The sequence below is a fragment of the Sinocyclocheilus grahami genome, unplaced genomic scaffold, assembly GCF_001515645.1.
Source record: "Sinocyclocheilus grahami isolate Dianchi unplaced genomic scaffold, SAMN03320097.WGS_v1.1 scaffold384.1, whole genome shotgun sequence".
Classification (NCBI taxonomy): Eukaryota; Metazoa; Chordata; class Actinopteri; order Cypriniformes; family Cyprinidae; genus Sinocyclocheilus; species Sinocyclocheilus grahami.
In genome coordinates, this window is record NW_015505563.1 from 728,717 (window position 1) to 750,044 (window position 21,328).

The window sequence follows — 21,328 nt, forward strand, 5'->3', positions numbered from 1 at the left end:
AAAATTTACAAAATTACATTTGTAAGAAATTTTTTTTATTACTTTGTAAAATGTAATTTATATCTTTAAAAAAGTGCATATTTCCCTGGCCACCATGCATGACAAAAACCTGAAAGTTGAAATATGTCATGTAAAATGTATTTGGCCATAATTATGGTCTTATTTATATTATATGCATTGTTGAAGACTAATATGACTGAAGTGAGAAAACAGTTGGTGATCAGTTTATAAACCAGTGTTGTTGTTGTTATTAACTAAAATTATTAAAAATGTTTTCATTAATTGAAATAATTAATAATAATAATAACTGAGATAAATTTTTATATAAAAATTAGATTAATTATTTACACTTGAAACAAAATTTAAATTGAAATGTTGCCTTGGCAACTAACCAAAATAAAATACATTTAAGTACTAAAGTTACTAAAACAAATATAAACTATATAATAATGAATAATTCCAAAACAACACTGCTATAAACAATTATACTCATGTGTCAAACAACTATATCATCAGATTAGGCTTATTTTAACAATTAATTTAATGATACAATTTCACAATTTCAGACTGTTTTTTTTTAATTCTAACAAGTTTTCAATTCTAGATTGTTTGTAGTTTGTACAACAAACTTAAATGAGGAAATCTCCACTGTCTTGTGATTTCATCTCGCTTTCATGTCTCGTCTATTTCTAAAACTAAGAAGTTTACAATGTGCAAACTTTTGTACTTTAACTTGAGAAAGTTTTTGACTAGATACTGTAAACCTTTGACACCGTAGCCATACTTCAGTGTAATTTCTCAATGCTTTTCACACCCTTGTGTGCCAGACAGCTCGGCCCACGATAATGAAAGCAGAGGACATTCTGTCGTATAAAGGAAGGCAGCCGCCCGGTCTGAATTCTTGCGATCTCTTTTTCTCCATTGGTGCTGATCCTCCAACTGGCTGGCTGCAGTCACTGTTTCGCTTTCCCCCATTCAGTGCATACGGAGGTCACCACTTACAAGCCAGCGGAAAGCAGTTAAAACTGTTTCAAGTGTTCAGATGGGGCTAGTGAAAAATCATTCTGTCAGCTCCTGAATGAAGGTTGTACTTCCTTTATAGCATAAGCGTCCTCTCCTTCATTTTGACTTAGCATAGACCGGACTCTCAAGTATAGAGAATGAGGAAGCAGGCAGCAGTGTGTTGCAGATTTTTACCTGCCGGGTCTGAAGCGAGACCTCGAGTAGCCGTTATTTTAGTGGCGTCCTTTGCAGGGAAGATGCTGAGTGTGTAATTAGCAGTCCGTGAGGGGACACCTTGAACACAGATGTACAGGTTTTTAATTGTTGCTCTTGATATGTATGAAGATACTGTATTGTTTTTGAATGCATCAACAGGGAGTTTTGAATTATGAATAATGACATGCAGTTACAGAAATAAACTGAATAAAACTGAAAAAAGATGTTGTGTTCACTCATTTCCACTCCCTGCAGCCTGGTTCCAAAGCCTAGTGAGCTACATAGGCCACAGTTTATTTTTATTGTATTAGCATGTTGCTAAGCCAATAGTGATGCTCATAATAAGTATAAAGCACAGATTAGATTTTTCTTTTCAAAGAAAAATTATGAAATCTCCCTCTCTAAGCAGCTCATTAGGTTTTAGAATAAAGCAGATGAGTGTTATATATATTTTAGTATTGTTAGATAAGGTTACTGATGATAATTTGATTTTAATGCTATGTGCCCAATAATTATCTTTAGATTCTCAGCGGTATTCCAACATGTCGGTTTGACTCATTAATCTGCAGTACATTTTTCTTTTAAATTGCTATGGAAAGTACCTATCTCTGAAAAAAGCTGTCAAGCTTTGTGCTAGCCTGAACCACGCTAATCATCTAGGAAGCGTGTGCCCTCGGAATTTCAAGGCTCTGCATTTCAACAGGCGAGTACTCGCACACATCACTAAACCACTTGGGAATAAACTCCTACACATACAACATCCAGCATCTTACATATTCACCATCTACTGCAGAAGAAAAATACCAAACTGATCTCTCAATATCACACAACACTTGGTCCTACAATACACAAACGCATAGGCCTAAGCTCTGTTCCAAAACGTAGTCAAATATAGTACATTATAAGGGGCTGTTCACACAGAATGCGTTTTTTCCCTGTTTAAATCCATGAATAAAAATTGCAGTTGGATAAAAAAAATGCCGGGTCTCGAGATACGTTTTTAAAAAGTTTAACTGATTTTAACTTGTGAAAATGGAAAACAAATTCAGTTTTTTTTTGTACCGTTAAAACAAATTAAACTCTGATTTGGAACACACTACACAGATGGAAACTTAACCTTTTTTTTCCACAAACAGTGCTCCTCACATGAAGAGCAAAGCTCTCAACTAGCCCAAAGTTTGGTATTGGATTAGCACATGTTGCTAAGCTAACAACATCACTTTATAAGCACAAAAAACTTAATATATCACACAAATAATGTATTTTATTAGAACTATTTTTATCAATAATGTTAAATACATATTCAGCATTTCTGTCATCCACAATCTTTGACATTTTTCTTACCTTACTGCATACTAAAATGATCTAGTCCCTGAAGGATACATCAAAAGCTGCCTTGGAAATTACCAAAGTATCTTATTAAATGGCCTGCTTATGTTACGTAAAATGCTAAACATAGGTACCAACCACACTAGGGTTTTGAAAAAAAAACTAAAATCTCTTGTGTTCATTAATTCACAGTATAAATTTAGGTAATCAAAGATCAGTACTTCATGCTTAAAGGGGTCATATGATGTTGCTAAAAAGAACATTATTTTGTGTATTTGGTGTAATGAAATGTGTTTATGTGGTTTAAGGTAAAAAAAAAACATTATTTTCCACATACTGTACATTATTGTTTCCCCTCTATGCCCCGCCTTTCTGAAACGAGTCGATTTTTACAAAGCTCATCGGTCTGAAAAGCGAGGTGTGCTCTGATTGGCCAGCTATCCAGTGGACGGAAATGTTATGCCCCTTACCATACTGTGATGCCCTGTCCGGCCGGAGCGACGAGACAAAAACATTAAAACCCATTATAAACGAGGCATTTGTTGCATCCAGTGGGGACATAATTACAGACTATAATGACTTATACTGTATTTTTATGCGTTGCAAACGCGCCGCGTAAACATAAAACCATGTCTGCATTTGTGATCGGAAAAATGACAAACAACAAGTGCTACTCTACACTGCTCAAAACTCGCATTTGAATCGTCAGTGGCAAATTCTTTAAATATACAAAGTGAGTCAGAACAGCCGGCATTGTAGTCTACTCTCCCAGGTTCAGGAAACAGTCCTCCATAAAATGCGCTGGACACATCTGAATATTTGTGTTGAACTGTTCTGGAACAGTGTTGTAAATACAACTTAACCACTGATTTCTAGTCGTGTCCTCTTTTGGAAGACCAAACAAAGTAGTTTCGCTTTCACAACGAAACACACGCGGGCTAGAGTGAACGTAGGCAGGCTTGAGTGAGCGGCGGCGGACGGGCTTGAAAACGGCATGGCCGGCGGATTCGATGAAGGAGCGTCCGGGCGGGCTTGCGGCAACCACATGTGACGACCCCGGGCTGGACTCCGCTTCGTCCACGGTGAAAGCCGATCCGGCGATCCACAGCGCGAAGTTGTTGTATTTCCTCAGCAACCAGCACGGATCAGCTCCAGGCATGACGAAGCGGATATCGTCCTCTTTTGGAAGGCCAAACAAAGTAGTTTCACTTTCACAACGAAACACACAGCGTCTTCACGACATGGCGGCGGCGGCAACAACAATACTACAGCGAGAATAAAAGTTACACCTACTTTCTTTGCGTGAACATTTGGGCGACGTTATGCAAATCTTCCCACATCATGACGTAGATATGTGGGGGCGTGTTAGAACGAGCCGTTTTAGGTAGGCGTGGTTGACTCTTAACTTTTATAAAGAACATCTCTTTGGATTTGAGGCTTTAGTCTTTGCAACTTTACAGATCTTCTTTATGCACCAAGAGCTTGTAACACTCCAAAGATAAAGGAAAAATGTAAATCGCATCATATGACCCCTTTAAGAACATTACTCAGTGTAACTGCATGAATTGGAGGACATTTTTTTCCCCCTCTCTCTACTGAGTCTTGCTCCAAAAGCACATACTAGCATTCATCAAAATACATTTGAAACTATGATTATCACACTTTGCACTTCAGAGTGCGAGCAGGCCTGTGGGAATAACAGTAGAAGGCTTCTCTCTCCCTCTCTCTCTATTCTAATTGCTCTCACTAATTATACGCTATGCCCTACACCATGTTAACTATGAAACGGGAGGGCGAACAGAGGCTGCTGTGCCTCATCCTTCCTCCCTCTATTTTGCCCCAGCATATAGGGCTGAAAACTCAGATAACATTAAGAATTTGAAAAGCATTTTTGAAAAGCAGATTTTTTTGAATCCCTTGATTTCAACATCTCTCAGCTGACTAAGAGTCAATAGTATGTATCTAAGAGATCACGACATCTTTATTTTTAATCTGGGAGCGCACGTAACGTACGCCTGAAAAACCCACACGTTGCTGGGGTGTGCATGTGTGCTGTTCAGGGAAGCAGAAGGGGGCTGGATGTTGAGCACCAGGGAAATGTCATGTTGACCTTTTTAATCAGCAAGCTACAGGCTGCTTCAGTCGAGACGAGGAGGGTTTGTGTCACTCACATATGAAGTATAATCGGCGATAAGTGCGAGCCGTGTACACAAGGGCTGTATATTACAGCGTCTCTGATATGTTGCATTATGCAGCTGGCCTGGATTTTGTATGTGTGGCAGGTGGTGGACCTAAGAAATGAGGATGTTTTTGTAGTCCATTGTAAATTCATGTCCTATTTACAATTTCTATTTACAATTTCCAGGTTAAAGGAGTTGGCTAGCATGCTTAGCATGCTTTATTCAGGGCCTGATTAGAAATAAATTTGTAGTCATAATAATAAAAAATATTATGCACAATTACATCAATTACATAGCACATTAAATTACAGAGGCTAAAATGGTCAAATTAAGAATTTAGTTTTCCTTATTTTTTTTTTAGTACATTATTTAGCAAGCTAACAGCTAGCATCCAAAATTTCATACTTTCTGAGTAGGTGCTTATTTTGTACTGTATAAGTGCTTTGCGCTCATTAAAAAGTATGTTGTATATAGTATGAATGTGTAATTTGAATGTACTACATCTGTCATATTGTCATTGACCTACAGCGTCAATTGTGTTGCTTCACTGCTTTTTACAGCTGCTCCCGCAGGGCCTCATGGGATAGTATGAAGCGTCCATTCGATTTGCACTTGAGAATCTCACTGAAAGTCACAATAGATTATCTGTGTACTTTTTGCTCACTGTTTTATGAATACTTTGAATAAGGTGTAGCGTCTGGACCAATCAAACACACAATATATATTTTGTTAGCTATATTTAACAAATACTCTGTAACACCTCTCAGTTAACAAGCCATATGAGGACCTATGGACCCTTCCCCCGAAATGCGTAACACCTCAGGAAAGCAGAACAGGCCTCTGGTTCCATGGCAACCAAGGCTGATATCACTGGTTTTATTGCTCAAAGGAATGCAAGCAGAGAAAACTCACACCTCATTTACCCTTAGGAAAGACACACAATGCCCAAAAATGTACTATTCTCTAATTAATTAATAGGAAAACCTTTCTTTGAATGAACACACATACCCTTCAGGTCATTGTGTATGTTGTCGTTATATTGTATAATGTTTATGCCGGCTTGTGATGGAACCACTCGTTTCTGTCATCTTACCTATATGTAATCCTACCATGTTTAGTATCTATGAATTCGCCTTCTGATGATCTAAACGAGCGTGTATATTATATGTTGGTACATAGGCAATATATTAGTGTCCTGAGAATCTTTAGTAATTTTGATTCAAGTTCCACACTGTAAAAAAAATTCTGTAGTTTTTACAAAATAATTTTGGCAGCTGTGGTTGCCAGAATAATTTTGTAAAAAATACAGAAAAACTGTAAACACATTTACGGCCAAAAACTGTACATTTTACAGTTTAAAACTGTAATTTACAAACAAGAAATTTTTAATGTAAACCAGTAAATTCATCAATGCACACTGCTATTAAAATCTGTTTTGTACCTTTAACATACTGACAACCACCATAATAATGCAGGTGGTAAAAGAGAAAGCCACATGAATAATCAAAGCTCATTACAAGTAGCTTCGCCACAAGCAGAAGTATATACTAATATATAGAAGGTGCACAGAATGTATCTAAATATTTATAATTAATTATAACTAGTTATGATTAATTATTCATATTTCCCCATGAGCTGATTCGCTACAAAGGACTTCTTCACGCACCTTAAGTATGCATATTAATATGCAACCAGGCTCTTTTTTAATTATCCAGAATAAGATATCATCATAGTATGCTAGGCTTTTGATCAGGTATTGAGGAAGGCAGATATCAATTCTGTCTGGATCTAAAAAGTGTCTTTGTTCATTAATGTCTCACAATTTGCTGTGCATTCTGACAAAATAAAATTTTTACCATTTTGCTAATATTTTGTTAATCAATTAAACTTGTATGACTTCTTGACTTGTATTGATATTATACTTATAACTTATATTATATTACAGTAGGTGTTCTACCAGTGCCTAATCTAATTTTGAAGGACGTTTTTCCCTGTTCAGTAATGTCACCGGTCAGGATTGTCTCTAGTGAAGTGCTTGATCAAAACTGTGTGTTATCATGCCATCTACCTTGAAGAAAACACACTCGTCCTCTCATCTCTTTCCATCCAGACATTAATGGCAGCCTTCGGTTCTGTAAGCAGAAAACATAAAATGTACATTTATAGTTTTGGCAGACATGGGGTTTTGGAATGTGATTTTATTAGTTTTATAACCCAACTATTGGGCCATGTTGAATCCTCCCACCTGCCCTTTGTTTAATGGAGCACTGCCATTGCTATTTAAGCGCAAATGTCACTGTCAGAATGAGACAACAATTGGACCAGACCACATAAAGCTAACACAGCTCTACAGAGAAAATATCAGATCAACTGTAAAACCGATGTGACATGTTGATGAAGCTCCTTATATAACACGCTGCTTCTTGTGAATGAATGGTTAAAGAATAGGAAATGTTCCTAAAGCATTTAAGAGGGAATCGAAAGCTCAGTGTGAGAGAACAAACGCTGTGGTTGCCCTGTGGGGAGAGAGAGGAAGAGATGGGGAGAGTTGAAAACATGACAGTAGTTTTGAAGCTCAGATCTTCACAATGTTCTCCAGCTTTTTCTTAATGACTGGTGTCAGAGACATAAAAGCACAAGAGAGATGAAAAACAGGAACGAAAGATATAAAGGGATGAAATGAAAAGGAGTAGTGAAAAGAGGATAAAATTATAGACAAACAGACAGATAGATAGATAGATAGATACTGAACATTTATAGTTAGAGACGATAGACAGATAGATAGATAGATAGATGCACAGAGAATTATGCAGTTGAATAATTAAGGCTTCTGTGTGGGAGAGTAAGAAATTAAATGGATTTCTCTCTATCCATCTTTTTTTGCCTCTGCAACTTTTCTCCTCCGCATGCACCTCTTATATAAACAGTGGATATGCTCTATATGAGTGAAGCGTGCCCAATTCGCCCGTGCAGAGCGCAGACTCTCACGCGTGAACACGTTTTCTATGAACTTTCAGAAGAGGGCATCTGAAGTGATCTGATGAACAAGTGACGCAGAATGCCGGGGTAAAGATTAATCCTGAACCCAGAGGTCAGCACAGAGAGGCTTTTGTTTCAAAAACCAGTGACCTGCCTACCTAGACAGCATTTTTGAACATCATACTTACTAGTTTTTTGTAGTAATTTATTACTGGAATGACTTTGACAGTGGAACAGTCTTTGAAATAACTGCCTCCCTTGACTACTGAACTAGAAAGCTGATTGAGACACACCCTAGGTTGTACAACACAGCTAGCACTAGATTATAGGCCTACGTAATGTGTCACACTGCATTGTATCTGTGAATTCAACTGGGAAACTGTTGACAGAAGCAAAATTCTACCCTTAATGTAGAATCTTACTGCCATTAAATAGACAAATTAAGCCCTAATGATAATGTCTCCTTGTCCTGCATGTGCTTAGCACATCCCTTTCACTCACACAGTTCAGCTGTGACTAAGGCACATAGAAAGAGAGGGCAGGACGTGTGGGTGGAAGTAAGAAAAAAATTGATGGTTTAATGTGGGTGCTGAAAGCAGAGAGCATGAGAGTGATTCAGCAAATGGAACATCCTAAAATTGCTGTAAAAGCCAAAAGCTACTTGTGGGTTTTGCTGCAGTAGAAATTATAACACCAAATAAAATATTCATACTAGGCACTATCATCATCTTAAGCTCACATTAACCGTGCAAAGCCTGTTTTTATATTAATGTAGGCTACTGTTGCTGGCTGAAATTTAAATTTGGACTGCAGTGAATGAACAACTTTGCCTCAATGTGTAAATCTATGCTGGCTTGCTTTTTCTGCAGATTAAATGCACCACACAGCCTTCAGTTTGAGTCTTGAGGTGTGTGTCTGTGTGTGTGTGAGTGTGAGAGAGAGAGAGAAACTGCACTCATTTTGGCTCAACGCAAGGAGCCACTCTCCCGTCGAAATGAATGTTACCGCGTTCCAAAATGGCCGACCACGGGGATACAGTTTCCCCGGCATGTTCCTCTAGCGCTACACGCTCGGACTAACGTCAGAGCCTCGATTGAAAAGAAAAATATATTCTCTCTGACTCACTCAAATGAATTTAACCCCTTCATCACCCTTTACCACGGCGAGAGGCGCTGAGCATCATCGACGTGCTGCGAAACTAGCGATCGAGACACATGTGGCCACTGCGGTGAAACCGAATGGCGGCGAGGGGCGGCAGGTGCAAGGCTATCCAGGGAGCATCAGGAGGGAATGCATGCCTGTTCAACATGTGAGCAATTAATTCATGAACGAATATCCTTAGTCACTGGCATCAACACGTCTTGACATCTGTGACATACTGGGAGACACAACCGTTTGGGGTAGTTTAATTAGTTGTCATGCAACGCAGTCTCCATAAACTGTTTTAAAAAATGATAATGACAGCTGTGCTCCATCAGCATGGGTGTTATTTAATGATCTCGCGCGCATTGGCTTGGCACTGTGTGGACGAGCACGCGGATGCTGTATTGCGCCTCTCAGCTGTTTCGGGACCTGAGCGCCTTTGCGCTGATTGATACACAAAGCGACATAAAACTCGACATGCTGTGGACATCATGCCCTAAGGATTGTATTTCCTCTCGATTTTGTTTTAGTTGATCGGGAGGAACGCGTTGCGATCAACCGCAACAGAAGATCAATAATCATTTGTTCGGTTTAAACTCGTCGAATTTGGATATTTTAATCTACTTTGATGCCATCACTTTGGGACATTCGACACATCGCCTCATTATCGCGCAGCTGTACGCGTTGGAGATGCGCGATTGTCTTCAAGGACTGTCTGGGCAATAAGTGTGAAACCGCTCGTGAGTAAACGACCAATGCGTGCATGAAACATTAATGATAGATGTAATTATTTTACATTGAAGAGAGATTAGTCTTCAGAAATAATGGAATGAAGGCGCAAAGAAGTAGTGTGTTATGGAATAACCAAATATTGTGTTGAACGGACTTTGCAATGAGTTGAAATGCATCATGCGTTGGAAATTTAATTCCATGTCTTACGATGCATAATGATGAGCAATATTAATGGCTTGAATGAAGAGATCTTGGTTTTGTAATGAGGGTGCGAAGGAGAGAGAAGGGGGAACTGGGTTGTTCTGAAAGACATGCGCACACCTCCCAGAAGCCAATTTAGTATTGCAGTGGATTTATCAGAAGAACTTTGGTCCGTCTCTCTCTTTCTTTACCTTTCCATCTCAATCGCCTCTGGAATAGAATGACTCCTGACGAAAATGTCTCCCAAACACTTCAGTCTTGAATATGAGTCATGAATAGACGGCCAGAAAACCGCTGCAGTGTTTCAACTTCACATTTGAAAGAGAAACGGAAGAGGATGCACGCCAGAGAAATGGACGAAAGGAAATTGGCTTTCCTTCCTGTGTAATGGATATTTGCTGACTTGGCTTTTTGCGGTGCATCCTTACCTTGGACTTGAGGTGCTGGGAATGTTCCATGATGACTTTGTCAAATTAGTTGTTTGTTCACTTTCATTACCTAATGAGAGTAATAAATGGCTAAATGATTGATGAAGTTCATTTCTGCAAACTGGCTTTGATCTCAATTCCATGATTCCTTGGTGGCAGTGGAAAAATGCCACATTTGACAGAAGAATAGCAATGCACACATAAACAAACACATGTTCACACCAATCGTAAACAAACAAACAAATCCCCTCATTAACATTATCATCACCCCTTGAATGTGAATACAAATTCCCAATATGGAATTTCCTCATCGCTTTCCAGTACTGTGACTTCCAAAGCTGAATTTAACTTTGGGGAATCTCAGATTAAAACCACTGACTATTTTACTCTGGTAACTCAACTCTAACTCCCAACACATTTCCTTCTCTCCCCCCCACCCGCTCCACGTGGGGGGGAGAGCTTCCTCTTACGGGGTGATCCCAGAAGCTTGTCCCAGCAGACGGTGACCGTTACGCAAGTGTCCATCAACATGGATGCTGGGCAGGGCAGCCCGGAGAGCCCTAACCGGGCGGTGGAGTACCTGCTGGAGCTCAACAACATCATCGAGAGCCAACAGAAGCTTCTGGAAACTCAACGGCGGCGCATTGAGGAGCTTGAAGTGCAGCTGGACCGGCTCAGCCAGGAGAACAAAGACCTGAGGTTGGACCGACAGCCCTTCCCGCCCCCACCTCCACCTCCCATCCACCCCGTCCAGCCACCTACTTCCAACGCTGCAACCTCCACCAACATATACGCCAATCAGAGCCACAACAGCGGGCCCATCCCGATACCCATCCCGGCTCCGGCTCCGGCTCCCCCACCTCCACCTCCACCCGTGCCAGCACGGGACCGGCGCGTCAATGCCAACACGCACACGAGGCTCGGCCAAAGCCTGTCAGCTGGAGCTAATGCCACGGGGCGAGAGAGGGACCGAGACCGGGAACGAGAAAGAGACGGCGCCGCTACCAGTTTGGGAAGCTCTCTGCAGCGACGGTAAGTACAGGCCTGAGGGCTCTTTTACTGCATAGCTGAGTTTTTAAGACTGTATGTTGGTGCATGTGTTAACTAAATTTACTACAGTTTATAGTAATCAATATATTTGAAAGGAATGGTTCACTTAAAAATAAAAGTTCTGCCATTTATGTACTGTCATGTCGTTCCAAAGTTCTAGTGTTCTTTTGGTCCCCATTAACTTTAATTGTATGGACAGTTGAAACGTTATTCAAATTATCTTTAGTGTCCCACAGAAGATAGTCATACAGGATTGGAACAACATGAGGATGTGTAGATGCTGACAGAATTTGAGTGAACTATTCTTTAAAGGGGTCTCATAATGCTACATGCACTTTTGCAAGTTGTTTGAACTGAAATGTGTGTGTACACAACCACCCTAAAATGATAAAAATCCACCCAGTGGTTTTTTGTTAATCGACTAAAATCTTTACCCCTTTCTCAAATCGAGCCGATCTCAGATGCCTGTCTGTGTGACGTCACACAGACAGGCCTCTCCCACGATAGTTTGATTGACAGTGGCGTTTCAGCACAGACTGGACTGGCGTCTTACCTTAGGCCTGAGTGAGCTGTCATCAGTCCGCCATTGTTTCACCGCTGGAGCAGATGTAGACAAGAATGACTCCTAAGCGATTGAGGTGTTCTGTTGTTGGATGTAATAATGAACATAGCAATCGTCATTTACTCCCAACATCTGAGCCGCTGAAGACGCAGTGGATTATGTTTGTTTTTGAAGGGAATGCGCCCCCGATCTACATGAATGCATCTATGTTCGCGCAAATCATTTGTGATCCAGCTTCACCTACTGAAGAAGTGTGTAAGTTTTTTTTTTTAACGAATCTTTGCAAATCGCCTTTCTTAATAATGTGCTAATTGGCAAGTTTCACGATGAATGCAACAGTAAGTAAACCGTCTCTCTGAGAGCGGCTCGGAAGAGAGGGGCGGGGTCAACAGTGCTCATTAACATTTAAAGGAAAATGCTACAAATCTGAATGCTCTGAAAAGAGCGGTTTTTGACAGGGTAAAAAAGGTGTTTTTTTTACACTACCATTGAGAAATTTTAACATAACTATGTTACAGACTTTTCATTAAGACCCTAAAGAATCATATCAACTTGTGGAAAATGGGCATCCTATGACCTCTTTAAAGCAAGTACGAGTAAACAACTGCGTGCACTGTAATATACACTGACACTAACGATTTGTACTACACATATCTGTGGATGTTTGTACACAGTTTGAGTTGTTTTACATCACACACTAGTATTTTAACAGCATTTACATTACACTAGCAATATTGGTGCAGAAATAAATCTAATAATGTCGGGGACCAAAGAACAGAAAACACCTTTCAGAGGGCATCTCTCCTGTTCGCACTCCGTCTGTCTTGCAAAACTGAAATTGAGTGCAACAGTCGGTCACAATAGGACTCTTTCCAGGCCATCGGACAGGCAGCTGGCTGTGCCATCGAGCCTGAGCATTACATAAGCCGACAGACTCTTATCTGGACAGACTCGTGCTGCTGGGCCTTTGGCAGAGTGACAGGCTAATGTCATGAGAACCTGGGATTGAATTGGCATGCTAAATCTGTCACCAATGTAATAACTTTTTTGATTTTGAAAGAGATTGGACTATGCCAGTGAAGTTTTCTGGAGAACAAGGAAGCTCAAGGAAGTTTAGTTTTATTTAATTTTACTGTAAACTAAGCTTTTAGCTAAGATTATGTGGAATCAAATACGCGAAGTACACAAACAGTATATCAATCTATCTAGCTCCTTCAAACAAGACTTTGTCTAATAGACATTCAAAGTTAGTCTTGCCTTTCTACATAAGTTACAGTAATATTAATTTTTTTTAAGCTTCAGATTACATTTGAACCACTTCTATATATCTTTTTTACTACCTCATTTTGGAATGAACTCATTTTGGATTTGAATTGCAATTTAAAATGTTAAACCAATTCATTTGTGAATCGTGCTCCAACCCTGTAGGGTTTGGCATGACGTTCATTTTAAACTGGTGCTATTGATGTCTTGTATGGTTTTAAAATGTGTTGGAGGAAAATAAATCTCTGAAAAGATTTCCACAATGAGCAAAGCTGTCAGTAGCCTCAAGACTGTCAATATCATTCCCAGCATGTGCTGCGTCAACATGCTCCGTACAAATCCAGAGAGATGTCACAGAAGTGTAGTGGGCCACTCCTTGTGCTTCTGACAGTTAAGTTGTTTGTCTCCCTCCCTCCCTGCATTGCTGAGGAATCGACCTCTCCATTGCACCTCTGATCGCTCCCGCCTGTAGTGTGCACTTGAGCCGGCTTCATCACAGCGCACGATGCATACAGATGCGTGCTTGAGCGTGTGGAGATTAACATTTGGTGGATTGGATCAGTGTCGAGCACTGCAGTACAGCATCTCCTGTAGTTTTTAAGGCAGGTGGCTGGTGTGGTGTGGAGATTCGTTCTGTATGTATGATCGGGCCACTGTGTAGGAGAGGTTGTGATTAAAATTCAGCGCAGAGTCAGATTGTAGATCAACTTGTGTGGGAGAGCGAAGCATAGAGTCAGAGAGAGAGGGGAAGAGGCTGCAGAATGCACTGCACCCTTTTTGTGTTGCTCACTTTCTCTGTTTGGTTTCTCCAATATGCACACCTCTTATTTGTTTCTCTTGCCCTCCTTTCCAGTGGAGAGAAACCGGAATGCCCTCTGTTTGTGGAGATAAATTGAGTGCTTTCTTTCTCATCTGAGACTTATTTCTTCTTTTCCTTGAGGGCAGATAGCGTATTTCGTTTCTTGCATAGTAATTATGGTTTAACTGTAGTATTTGTTAGGAGTGGCAATTTTGATTTATACCATTGATTTGAATCTTTTGCTTCTTTTCAAAAAAGATTCGTTCAATGATTTGATCAGTCGCTATTTGCTGAGACTAAATTGCATTTGTGTTTGCTGAATAAATACAACCTTGTGCACAATATGGTCTTTTTGTAGTTTTAATAGAAAGTCAACATGATTTGGAATTTAATAGAGGGCTTACAAATGTTCTTAATGCAGAGAGTGTTAGTGTGTATGATAAATCAGGAAGCTAAGTAAAAAAAAAAACTGCGTATTGAAATTTTCTTAAATTGTGTTTGTGAAAATAATTCTGATGAAATGTAAAGAAATTTCTTAAACTCAAACAGTTTTTTTTTATTTATTTTTTTTATCATGCAGCCCATCTTTTTGTCTATTTTATGTGTAAATCATTATTTTATTTATTTTTTTCTTCTTTTTTTGCATGCCTGTATCTAAAAGATGTGAGAAATATGGTTTTAACACCACTAGCATTTTCTTCATAAATGGCAATAAAGCAGCACTATGTTTTCTTTTCCTTTTTTGCCCCCACTCCATTTTCAGCTTCTAGTTTTGACTTTTGTCAAGCTGTGGAAAACGATAAAAGTATTAAGTCATGTAATTTTCAGTCATTTTACACATTCTTATTAGGATTGTCCTTGTTAAAAAAAAAAAGTAAAAAAAGACTCATGTGTCAAACAGAATGATCAACATGCCCTTTTGGTTTAGTTATTGTCAGTCAGTAAATCCTCATCCAACACCTCGTTTGCTCATTTTGTTCACAATTAAAATATCCCAGTTTATTTAGTTCATTCATGAGATTCTGTGTCTTGAGTCTCGTTCTGACTCGAACATTATAATCTTTGCTGCTTGTGTTAAGTAAATATTTGGTTGTTGTGTATGTATATTTATAACATGAAGATAAAAGTAGTTTCAAATCCTCTGCCTTGCTGTCATCTCCTGTGTCATTAGATGATTCACATGAACTCACTAGCAGTCACGTAAACAGCATCTGGTAGATGTGGCTATGTGTTTACTTTACACCTGTGAAACTTTAGGGCTGCTTTCGCTTAGCATCAACTTCACCTGAAACAATGAAAAGTCACATGACACTGTGAGGGCAGATGGCTTGTTTTACTGATAGATTTTGGTGTTTTACAGACATTTGTGACAGTTAGCCATCATTTGACTGTTTTTGAATCTACTTCAGCCATATCCATCCTTTTTATTCTCTTTCGGTCTCTCTCTCTCTCTCTTTCTCTTTAGACTATTGCCAAATTTTCCAATGCCTCGTTCACCCCCTCACCAGCCCTCCCTTGGTGTTGAGCAGATGGCACACCAACATGTCATTTGCCATTTTCTTTAGGGGCGCCTCTTCTCTTTTCACCCACAAGGGTCGTTTACAGTGTCACCTTTTTCATGTGAGCTCTTTTTCGGTTTAGATCCATGTATCTGCTCCCGTCCCATCAGACAGATGCCTGCGAATCCAAATGACCCAACTTGGGTGATCACAATCTTGCTCTCTCTCTCTGGTGTAATGCTTTCGGCTAATGAACAAGTGTAACTACTGCTGTGGGGGAGCTGTTGAGGTGGGATTGTTTCTCAGAATAATTAGCATGGCCGGTGTTAATTACATTTGTCCATTGAAGGTGGCAATTACTGTCGTAGACGTGAGTCTGTGAGTAATACACTGGGTGTTGGAGGACTGACTGATAGTTTATACAATTATGATTGAATAATTGAATGTCTATGGAGGAGCCTGCATGTCAGTCAAACCCGACACCTGCTGCTTTGTAAGATAGTCTATTTTATTAGTTGTAATAAAAGTCTTAATTAATTTTAACCTCATTTAATTTAAATGAGTGTTTTGCCATGCACTGGTGTAAAAAAGCACATAACAGAAGGCGTCATGTGACCTTTTCAATATTACTAACCCAGAGTGATTCCTAACAATAATATTTAACACTGCACATTTGTAAACCCTGGATTAATTTTCTTATTTGCATATTTCTTGGGTTGATTGGTTTCTGTGCTGGGTAGCTCTGCCACTGCGAAATCTCATTGGTTCGAAGCAGAGGTTGATTTGATTGATCGGTTTTGCCGATTAATCAGCACCGATAGTTGATTGCTGACACTATCGGCTATCGTCAAAAATCCATGCTGATAGTTTTCCGGGTTGCGTCCATTGCTGGAGCGGTTGAGAAGGGTCCACTGTCATTAGTCAGCACGAGAGCGGCCTCTAGAGGTGGAAATCACCTCGTGTTGTTTGTTTTGACCATAGACTGTATAAAAACATGGACGTAGTGTCTGTGACGTCACCTGTAGGTTTCTGAAGAGCGTTTTTGAAGCTCAAAGTTGGCGGAGCTGGCCGTCGCCATCTTGGCAGTGCGTCACCGCGCGTCACTCCCGGATAATCAAAAATGGGCAAAGAGGCGGGAGCTGGTTATTGAAACCACGCCCACCTAGCTCGACGCCGGTTACAGCAGCTGCAATCCACCTGTCACTCAAGTGGCCACGCCCTTAATTATGCAGAGCTTTAAGGCTTAATATATTTTAACGGTTGAGTTATAAAAAATTTCACCCCCTCACAGTTGTCATGAAAAGCAAAATTAGCTATATAGACCAAAACCAATTTTTGTACCAGGCTGTAAACCTTTTTTTTTTTCTGCTGTAAAGGTGGGCATTTTAACATGGGGAGTCTATGGGACTGACTCGTTTTGGAGCCAGCCTCTAGCAGCCAGTCGATGATGAATTGCAGTTTTAGTCACTTCCGTGTTGGTTTCACGAGAGAGACCGGAAGGTTGCTGCTTTGTTTTGACACGCGAGGCTGCGCGTTGCACAGAGTGGGACAATTCAGATGCGGATCAACTTTTTTTTTTTTTTTTTCCACTCCCGCTCGAGTTGAATGCAGCGTGTCCTGTGTGTGACTAACACATTTTGTTATTTTGATTAGATAATCATCAAGTGTTCTAAAATAGAAGAAAATAAAATGTGAGAGTATACTTACAATAATCATATGTAATTTCAATGTTATTGCCTTTGTTTGAATATTTGAAGATGGACAATATGAAAGAGCTCTTGCATCTGGGGCAGTTTTAGCAGAAGAACAGCACCGTGAGCAAACTGTGAGAACACGAGGGCTGAAAAGCATTTGGAAATCGAGAATTAGCATCACTTGGCTGCAAGACTCCCTGTTAGCCGTTGCCGTAGTGACCAGTATTCCCGGTGAGAGTATGTTAATGGATATTGATATGCATGTCGTTTGCATTTGCCCATATAGTGATCGTGAACATGGGCGTCAGTGGTTAGTCAGAAGTTACATGAGTAATTGCCCAGCTGTGTGCGTGCGTTTTGCATGTGGGAGTGTTAGTGGGTGCAGCAAAAAAGGTCAAATGGCAAGAATGTGCTGGATATTGATATGTTGGGAATATGTTTTGCCACAAAAAAGCTGTTTTGATGCTGCGGTGTTGATATGAGAGCGTTTGGTTTTGGAGTGTCTCTCGGTGGCCATGGGCATGAGCCGGGGATCTGAAGGATAAATTATTTGGTTGTCATGGCAACACCTGTAGATGAACTGGATTGCTGAAAAAGTTGCTTGTGTAATACAGAACCCGTTTCTTGTGTGTGTGTGTGTGTGTGTGTGTGTGTGTGTGTGTGTTAGAGTGATACAACTGGTAATGTATATCGAAATATCGGAAATGTGTTTAAAAATCATATCACCGTTATTGAAAAAAATTATATCGCGATACATGTTGATATCGAATTATTGTCCAGCCCTACGTTTGTATAGCTTTTAGTTTTTTTACAGAGGTGACTGATTTCATTGTATTTCTTGCTTTTTGTAGTTTTATTTCAGATTTTTGTATTTAAGTATTTTTTCCTTTTATATACTTTTTATTTATATATGTAAGTTATGTGTTTGTCATGTTCATTCTTTTTTTATTTTTTATTTAATATTTCTTTTAGCTTTAACTAAAATTTTAGGTTTAGAAATTTGAAAGGGATAGTTCACCCTAAAATAAAAATTCTGTCATTAATTACTCCCCTTCATGTTGTTTCAAACCCGTAAGACCTTCATCCATCTTCGGAACACAAATAAAACCCTTTTCTTTTTTTTTTTCTTTTTTTTTTTTTTTTTAGGAATGCACGTTATCGGCTTTCAAAAATAAAGAATAATCGGTTATCGGTATCGGCCAAAATTTTCATATCGGTGCATCCCTATTTTTTTTAATGAAATCCGAGAGCTTTCTGAACCTCCATAGACAGCAGTGAAACTGACACATTCAAGGCCCGAAAGGTAGTAAGGACATTAGATAGTCCATGTGACATTAGTGGTTCAACCTTAATTTTACGAAGCTACGAGTATACTTTGTGCACAAAGAAAACAAAAGTAACGACTTTATTCAACAATTTCTTCTCTTCCATGTCCGTGTTTGACACATTCAGAAGAGTGAACTTGAATGTGTCACTTTCATTGCTGTCTATGCAGGGTCAGAAGCTCTCGGGTTTCATAAAAAAAATCAATCTTAATTTGTGTTCTGAAGATGTATAGAAGGTCTTACGGGTTTGGAACCACATAAGGGTGAGTAGTTAATGATAGAATAATTTTTTGGGTAAACAATTGCTTTTAATACTTTTTTTTTTGTTAGTTTATTTATTTCAGCTTTTTCAATTAACAACTCCCCCCAAATAACTACCAGATAAATTGCACCAAAATGAGACCGAATAAATGAACAAAGTATGGAAAATTAAACCGAAATACACCGTTTTGATTTCTGAACTTTGCACAGTTAAATAGTTGTATTTTATTATTTTCATTCAGTGTTTGCTTTTCCCCACTGCTTTCCCAGTGGGAAAATATCTGCATTGCCGTGTGTCTAATGTAGTTTGGAGTGCTACACGCAATTGGGAGCATTATCAAATGAGCCAAAATACTGAATAAATGAACATGCAAAGGGTGGGAGAGATACTGTGCTCTTATTCCATGGAAATCTCTGGAGCTTTCCTTAAACGCAAACTATGTGTAGACATGCCGTATACTATGCATCCATATATCTGAAGTTTAGTTTCTGAGTGTCTCTGAGGGATAGAATTATATTACAGCTTTTTTCATTAGTAAATAAGAGTTCTCAGGGATTATGTTTCTGTGAAGGGTTGTATAATAGATCTGCTTATATTGTAGAGTGACAAAACAGAATTTCACGAGGGTTGCTGCTGGTGCTTTGTTTGGGACCGAATGTCAACTTGTGCATTTTGTGCATTCAGCAAATTAATTTAGTTGTTTGTGCAAAATTTATTATCAAACAATCAGCAGAACGCAGGGCCATCTCAGGGTGGAACAGCTGGGAACATTGTCCCAGGACATGTGGTGAGGGGAGACCATTGCACAAAGTCTGTAATTTTGTCCTAGTCTCCTTGACAATGTTCACGTTCTTCAAACAACGACCCAAAAGAACAGCCCCAAGCTGCAAATGTCATCATGTGAGTGTGAATTGACTTCAACTTGACATCTGTTATGTTCAGTGCAGACGTCTTTAGATTACTGGATTTATCAACATTATTACACAAGTTTACATTTTCACGCCAATAGTCTTTGTTAAACTTGATGTCAGAAACATGGCAACTTAAACGCATCGAAACAGGATAATTATTTGAAACACACATTTACAGCCTCCAGCTGAACAGATATTCATGCAGCCATGAATTTAATATACAACTCCATGCCTTCAGCCTCTTAACACACTATCAGGTTGATTACACTTTAACAGACAGACATATTTCCCATTAGAATACTGAATGACTTTTTGAAATCGACAGAAATGTAACCTCAGGAAATGAAGATGGATGCTTTTTGTTCATGACTAAACTATGCAGAGTGAAACTGACAGCCCACCTGAAAAGTTATGACATTTTCCACCAGCTCAAACGGAGTGTCTCGGCGATAAAAGGAAGCGGGTGCTCTAGTGAAATTGCATTGACAAGGCTGTGCAGGCATGGTGGGGCCGTCTTCTCTGACCTCAGCTAATGTGATAGCCCTCTGCTTCAGCACAGTGAGTTCACAGTCAATAGACCTTAGTCGTGTTTAATTTTACACCGAAGAAAACAAGGCCGTGAGGGACTGAAGAACAGCCTGTATGACTTGTCCTACTGTACACTAGCATTCAAACGGTTGGGGTCAGTAAGATGTTTTTAATGTTCACGAAAGAAGTCTCTTATTGACACCAAGGCTTCTTTTTTTAATAAAAAACAGTAACATCTTGAAATATATTTTAAAGTATTTTTAAAACAGTTTTATTTTCATTGGCCAATAGGCATTATTCCAGAAACATTTCTTACACTCTAAAAAATGCTGGGTTAAAAACAACCCAGCGCTGGGTAAATAGGCTATTAGGCAGAACACATGCAGGGTTATTTTGACCCAGCTGATTAGGTTAAATGTTTTTACCCAACATGTTGGGTTGTATTGTTTAAGTCATCTATTGTTTAAAAATTACTATATTGCTGGCTTAAAATATGCTGGAAATGAAAAATCACACACACACCATAATTAATAGAGGCAATAATCAAAAGATAAACCTTTTATTATTAAGCAAGAACACCCATTGATATAATATAAGAATCGAATTTATTTGGGTGAATGCAGTACACTTTTAAAAATGCTGGGTTAAATACAACCCAGTGCTGGGTAAAATAGGGACAAACCCAGCAATTGGGCTGTTTTGACTCAGTGGTTGGGTTTAACCCCTTTTTACCGAAATAGTGCTAATTTGCATGCCGGTGTGTCGCCAAAATCTGAGCCGGTGAAGGGCTGCTGTTCACCGGGGGAACTGCAAACTTCAGACTGCAGCCTCGTGTTTCACACGTAGCTGGAAGATGCCGTGACCGACTCTAGTGCTGGGCGGTATGACCAAAAATTTATATCACGGTGTTTTTCAAAATTATACCGGTTTCACGGTTCATGACGGTATTTTATTTTTTTCATGCATGACCGGGTGTTAACCATATTTTCTACTGATACTGCAGGAAATACTGCAGTATATTGACTTAGAATGCTCTATTTTACTGTCATGATGAGTGAATATTGTCAAAAAATACCACACTAAATAGTGACTAAACACGATCCCTTTTAATACATGTTAACCAGGAGTCACTCTCATTAATAATCGCGGCATCGTCTGATAAAATCAACATGCATCTACACTAAAGAGCGGCTATGCGGTTGTTTTGGCTATATTACTTTTTTTG

General features: G+C 39.3%; 1 protein-coding gene and 1 long non-coding RNA gene across 3 annotated transcripts in view; one reads left to right on the plus strand and one right to left on the minus strand.

Moving 5' to 3' along the window:
- Nucleotides 1-580: 580 nt before the first annotated feature.
- LOC107549998 (uncharacterized) lies at nt 581-6,838 on the minus strand. Its single transcript, XR_001604615.1, has 2 exons — nt 6,796-6,838; nt 581-1,296 (listed from the first exon to the last, which is right to left on the minus strand). It is a non-coding gene; the product is annotated as an uncharacterized lncRNA (long non-coding RNA).
- Nucleotides 6,839-8,731: 1,893 nt separating this feature from the next.
- Nucleotides 8,732-21,328, plus strand: part of LOC107549994 (IQ motif and SEC7 domain-containing protein 2) — an 83,951-nt gene continuing 71,354 nt past the window's right edge. The window contains exon 1 of one of the 2 annotated variants that reach the window (XM_016231201.1): nt 8,732-11,242. In XM_016231201.1, coding sequence (XP_016086687.1) covers nt 10,740-11,242 — 503 coding nt within the window. In that variant the 5' untranslated portion in view covers nt 8,732-10,739. The remainder of the gene's footprint in view (nt 11,243-21,328) is intronic. The other variant, XM_016231198.1, reaches the window with a different exon arrangement.